Source organism: Ziziphus jujuba, chromosome 7 (assembly GCF_031755915.1).
Source record: "Ziziphus jujuba cultivar Dongzao chromosome 7, ASM3175591v1".
Taxonomy (NCBI): domain Eukaryota; kingdom Viridiplantae; phylum Streptophyta; class Magnoliopsida; order Rosales; family Rhamnaceae; genus Ziziphus; species Ziziphus jujuba.
Window position 1 is genome coordinate 13,509,957 of NC_083385.1, and position 6,428 is coordinate 13,516,384.

The following is a 6,428-nucleotide window of genomic DNA, read 5'->3' on the forward strand; positions in this document are numbered from 1 at the left end:
CCATTCATTTATTGAAAGACGGCAGATTTTTTTTATTTTTTATTATTGATTAAAAAGAGATTCAACTATGATAAAGAAAAGTGTAATTAATAATTATGTTTATTTTTGTTTGTTTTTAACCACAGAATGTCCTCATAGTCAATTGAGTTGAATTTAGGTGTAATCCATGTAGACTATTAAAGCATTATAGTTTTCTCATCCACACGAATAAAGCAGTACTAACTGGCATATTTAGTTTGATTAGGTTTTATTTCCTTATTATTTTTCTTTATTTAATTAATTAGTTCAACACTATTATAATTAAATAGAATTCTTATGATGTAAACATGTTATTAACATTGCATTAAGGCGTTCCGCCGTCGGGTCCCAATTACTACCACAACTTCACATATCGCATCAATTGCTTTCATATGGGACCTAGGGTCTGCAACAATCACATTTCAATTCAACTGTTCAATCAATTATTAGTTCTCACTATTTCTTCTCATATATGTATTTATATATATAGCTCCTGTTCATCAATTAGCTAGCCCAACGAAAACGTTTCTACCCAAAAAAGAAAACACACACACAAACAAACAAGCTTGAGAGCTGAGATTAGACCTTAGAGACCTAACACAGCGAAAACGATGTCGAAAACAATAAAAACTTCCGGAAGGGAATTATTTTTTTATTTTTTATTTGTTTGGTTTATTCAGCTATGTCATGTCGAATATGTCGGACAAGCACCGGAATAACTATGTCGGGCGCGCTCAGCTGGGGCAGATGACCTTCGGTCGACACTACCTCGACGACGGACTTGCCGCCGAGATTCTGGTGCAGGTATTCGGAAATGACAACCGGAACGGCCATGTCTTTGGCGCTCTGGATAATGTGGCAGGGGACGGTTACATGCTTAAGTAGCTGCCTCGTGTCGAACTCGAATACAGTCTTTCCAACGCTAAAAGCTATGTCCGGTCTCATATTGAACAGCGTCCGGCTGAATTCTTGTACCGCCACCGAGTCCAAGTCTCCTCCCACCGCCAGCGGAGCGAAACCGGAGCACCATGCTTGGTAATTCGCCTCTATCGCTACGAAAAGTTGGTCCAATTCGTGTTGTTCTAATCCTCCATAGTAATCCTCATCGTTCAAAAACCTAACACACCAAAGTAAAAACTAGATCACCGCCGTTCAAATAAAATAAAATAAAAAGAAAACTTTTTGAGAGAGTGGATATCGTGATATACACCAAAGTAAACCATAATCCCGGTACCAGCAGTACTATTTTCAAAAGCTTGAACTTGGAAAAGATGAATCAAAATTGGATTATTTACTTTTTGAAGATTTTTTACCTGGATCAAAATTTGAATCTTGGAGCTCAAAAGTATATTTTCAGTTCTATACGCACTGGATCAAGTGTATAAGTACAAATTGGTGATTGTAACTCAAAACAATAATAATAAAAATCATATAAATGATCTAATTAATTAAGGTTGAAGTTTATTTTTACTATTATTTTTTTTATACCTTGGAGAGGCGGAGAGCGTGACGATCTTAGAGAAAAGATCAGGACGAACCACGGAAGCGACTAAGCCGACCATGGCGGAGAGAGAATGACCGACAAAGATGCAGGATTGGACTTGAAGGGCTTCAAGTATGGCAAGCAAATCATAGGCATAGCCGTCGATGGTTGCGTACCTTTCGAAATCAAAGTAGTCGGGGTTTGTGGTTCCAGCACCCATGTTGTCGTACAAAAGCACCCGGTAGTCTTCCACGAGGTGGGGAACCAAGTGCTTCCAAACCGACTGGTCCGTGCCGAAGCCGTGGGCTAGAACCACAAATTCCTGTCCGCGTCCCAGAACCTTCACGTTGTGAGCTTCCTCCACGATTCCCATAATTTTTTTTTTTTTGTCTTTTTCTTTCTCTTACTCCCGACACTCTTAGACGCCTCACGGTGTGTTTTGTACTGGGAAAGGATAAGTTTGGTTGGGCATTTATGGGCTTCTGCTACTGTAGGGAAGCATTTTGCTTTTATGGTGTCCACTCATCCGGGAAAAACTCAAAAGTATATTCATGAGTAAAAACCAAGTTGAAAAACAGAGAGTTTACGTATTGGTTATAATAGATATACAGATATAAACCCCCATATACATGGTATACACAAATATTAATTGGATAATTAAGTATCATACAAACTAATATTGGTCACGATATTCTACCATGCTTTGTTAGGCATTAACAAAATTTCAACTCAATTTTAAAAAGATAGAAAATGCATTTTCCTTTCTATTCTTGTTTGATCCATAATAAAATTTCAATTCACTTTGAAATAATAGAAGATCGGTTTTTTATCTTTCTTTTTTTTTATAAAATTTTTTATCTTCTTTTTGTTTAATCAATGATAGAATTACAGTTCATTAATTTTAAAAAGTAATGATTTTATTTCATTTAGTTTTTTTTTTAAAAAATTGTTAGTGTTTTTAAATAAGGTTATATCATATTTGTAACATCCCGCTTACGTTATCATCCCACTTTTTCGCTCTATCAATATTGTCTTTAATTTAACCATCATATTACAAACATTTCAGATAATATGAGTTTTTATTTTTTTTTTTTTAAATAAACTTCATAGGAAGATTTCTTTATTCTAACCTTTCAAGAGATCATCCATACTGAGAATGTTACCCATCCTAAAATTGCTCATATTAAAAAATGTTTAACTGGAGAATGCTTTTGAACTCTGAAGCTAATTGTTCTAAAAATGCCTTAATTGTTACGTGATTGTCTATTTTTACATTTAAACCATTACTATTTTACACTTAGACAATATGGAATTACTCACTGGCTTTACTCCTTCTTACCTTATATTTTTTAAGATTCACAAAAATACCTCCTTTGGGATCCAATTTTTGCATGTGGAATTACTTATCGATTTTGTCTATTTTTACATTTAAACCATTACCATTTCACATCCGAACAATATAGAATTGCTCACTGATCTTGTTATTTCTTACCTTATATTCTTTAAGGTTCGGAGATCTTACAATTTACCTTCTTATAAAAGTTTGCAAATTCTTACGTATGTTAGTGTGTATGAGTACATATTTGGAAAGAAAAATGTTATTTGTCGAAAGTAGAATCTTTTGTTTTTTTTTTTTTTTTTTTTTTACAGTATAAATGATTATTCAAAAGAATTTACTTTATCAAATTAAGGTTTTAAATAAAAAATCGCTATATAATTAAAATACAACTAAGGAGTAAAGAACCATATCAAATGATTCCACTGTGATTATTAACATTGATTGTAAATAACAAAAATCGTCAGAAAAATATCATAAATTTTTTTAAATTACATATTCTAGAAAATTATAAATTAATATGCAAAATAATGTGTTCCATAAAAACCATACATTTTTTTCAGCATATATAGAATGGATGGCTACTTTTAAATCCACTAGTAGGACCACACACGTGGATTCCTCCCGTGTATTAGAGGCGGAGGTACCAAAAATATGCCCTTCTCCAAGATAGAAAAGATTGCATTGTTTAATGCCTTTATTTTCGTTGGCCACTAGCTTATTTTTGATGAAGTTTAAAATAAGATATGGATGACACTGAAAAAAAGAAGAAGAGCGATTTCCAGTCAAAGATAATGTTAATTTGTTCCTCCACCTGGTAAATGTATACCAATAGGGTGTTAGCAAAAAGTACATTTCCATTAAATACCCTTTTTAATTGTTTCTGTGATCGAACTATTCAACAAAAATGTTGAGAAGAAGAACCAAATCAAAGTAGGTACAAGTCATACCACTTCTTCAGCGCTTCAATAAAATTATAACTGTATATGTTAGATTGCTTTTAGCTCATTGGTTTCTCTAATATTTGACCACGCGACCATGCCCATTATACAAACTGTCAATATATATTAGATATATACATCTATATATATATATATATCTATACTTAATGGGTGTCGCCAATATAGTTGAAAGTTTAGTCATAATATTCATTAAGGGTTGAAGTTTGAAAGGGGGCCGCAATGCAAATTTATTATGCGTCGTATGTATAATTAGATAGTTATGACTTAGTTTATGATTGATTAAATAAGAGTATAACAAGAAATCATATATTATAATATCAATTTATAGTATTTATTTTTATTTTTATTTTTAAAATTAAAATTATAGTAAATTCTTTAATGACAATCAATAAATTGTCACATATTGTGCAGATTACATTTGATTTTTTGTTACAAAATAAAAAATTTATCGCATTTTCTTTTTTGCCCCATTCTCTCTTCCTCTTGTTTCGGCTAGTAAAACGAATGATATGGTAAAAAATAATTTAGTTTGATTAGAAAAATTTTAAATGAAAAATAATAGAATATGAGATCCTACACATATAAGCTATTAGATGTTAAATCTTAGATTTTTATTTTTGGTAATAATGAAGGGATTAGATTAACAATCAAACAAGGATAAGCAAAGGAAAAAGCTAGCAAATTATTGTGATCCACATCAATTGCCTAATTAATTTGATTTGTAATATAATGACAAATGACTATATATATATATATATATGTGTTAAGCTAAAAAAAAAAATGAATACATATATATATATATATATATGTATGGTCGAATTGGAAAAGGGCCCATCTTGGCAGGCTTGGCTCAGCACTTTTATCTAACACGAATTGTATGTTTCAATTATTATTATTATTATTTTGATGAATAAGTTACGGATGTTTATTTAAAAACAAAACATTACATGTATTTAGGATGTATTAATTTTCAACTAGTAATATATTATAATAAATCAATTAATTGGGATATTATTTAGCAATTTATTTAGTAAAATTCTTTAGTCTAATAGTACTCGTACGTATACCTGTGTATGTAGATAAATTAAGTGTACTTTCCCACCTATAAGTTGTATGTATTTTGAATGCTTTTTCAATCATCTTTCTTGGGTGTACCATATTCATTAGAAATATAAAAATCTCATGCACGGCCATTGGTATTTCTGGAAAATTAGTGTAATATCAATTTTTAATACATATATATATATATATATATATGTGTGTGTGTGTGTGTGTGTGTGTGTGTGTGTGTGTGTGTTAAATAACTATGATAAAGCAAGCTATCATATTTATCATCTAATATTTGATGACATTAATTTATAAACTGTACCGGGCGTCGACAATAGCTAAGGCTGCGGGATATTTAATACACACAACACAATTAATGTCAAACACTTCACCTCACCATCATCTCGTGATCCTTTTGATATACTGAGGGACGTGGCTAAAGCCAAAACCAAACAAACATGTGCAAATTCGGAAATTATGGTTTAAATTTTGTTATGTCACTTTATTACGTGGCACAAGCTTCTACCTGATGTCTATAACACTATGCGAAGATTTTTATTTATTTTTTGAAAAAATAAAATAAAATAGAAGTGTAGCTGAGATCCATAAAGCTAAAGCTGCGGGATATTTAATAAAAAAAAAACACAATTACTAATTCCCATTCACATCACTGTCATCTCGTGATCTTTTTCTGTCTGATAACTGAGGGACGTGGCCAAAGCAAAAACCAAGCAAACATGCGAAAATTTATGATTTCACGATCAGCAAACAGGGAAAAAAAAAATTAAAAGTATGACGTGGCACAACAAATCTAACCCCTTTCATCACTTTGTCAAAGTGGGTCCGACGCACTTGAGCCCTTATTACTTAATTGACGCCATTAATACCATAAGTCGACACCAAACAGCTGTAACCACGGACCTTTTAAAAGTCAAACGTACAAACACTAGGACAACAAACATATAGCTTTTACTTTAAGTGGTTGGTTTTTTTTTTTTTTATTATTTAATTGTATATTATTTACTTATTTAGTATTAATTAGTGGTATAATATCGTAAATAATAATAAATTTGAAAGAAAAATATCTTAATAAAAAAATCAACATAATTTAAAATTATATTGATCTTAATATTTATTTTCTATTAACTTTATATTAAATAGTTATTAACAAATTGAAACAGTATTTAAAATAAATAAATTATACATAATTAGATAATAAAAATTTTTAAAAAGTGAAAACCAACTGATTTTTAATTCGATAATGCAGTTAGTTTTAAATTTTTACTTTTTATTTTTCTCTACCAAATCATGTGCAATTTATTCATATTTAAAATTTGTTAAATATTGAATTTATTTATAAAATAAAGAAAAATTTTAAACATTAAATTAAACACAGTTTAATATCGTGTTGATATTTTATTTTTTTCGTTTCATAATTGTAACTAATTATTTAAGAGATATCATACACTATTAACCCTTATTAATTAACATTTAAATAAGCAAGTTACAACCAATTAAATTGGCAAAAAGAAAAAGTAAAACACGTAACTAGAAACTAACCACTAAATCAAAACGGTGTCAA

The 6,428-nt window shown here is 30.4% G+C and overlaps 1 protein-coding gene across 1 annotated transcript; it reads right to left on the reverse strand.

Annotated features, from left to right (window-relative positions):
- Positions 1 to 438: 438 nt before the first annotated feature.
- Positions 439 to 1,965, reverse strand: LOC107434657 (probable esterase KAI2). Its single transcript, XM_060819008.1, has 2 exons — positions 1,507 to 1,965; positions 439 to 1,135 (listed from the first exon to the last, which is right to left on the reverse strand). The coding sequence occupies exons 1-2, from the start codon at positions 1,872 to 1,874 to the stop codon at positions 691 to 693; spliced, it is 813 nt and encodes a 270-aa protein (XP_060674991.1). The 5' UTR covers positions 1,875 to 1,965; the 3' UTR covers positions 439 to 690.
- Positions 1,966 to 6,428: the final 4,463 nt, after the last annotated feature.

Excerpts from the sequence above, each read along its gene's own strand:
- LOC107434657 (XM_060819008.1), bottom strand. The coding sequence starts at position 1,874 with ATGGGAATCGTGGAGGAAGCTCACAACGTGAAGGTTCTGGGACGCGGA. Across the intron at positions 1,136-1,506 it reads ACGCTCTCCGCCTCTCCAAG|GTTTTTGAACGATGAGGATT; the intron begins GTATAAAAAAAA and ends TTGGTGTGTTAG.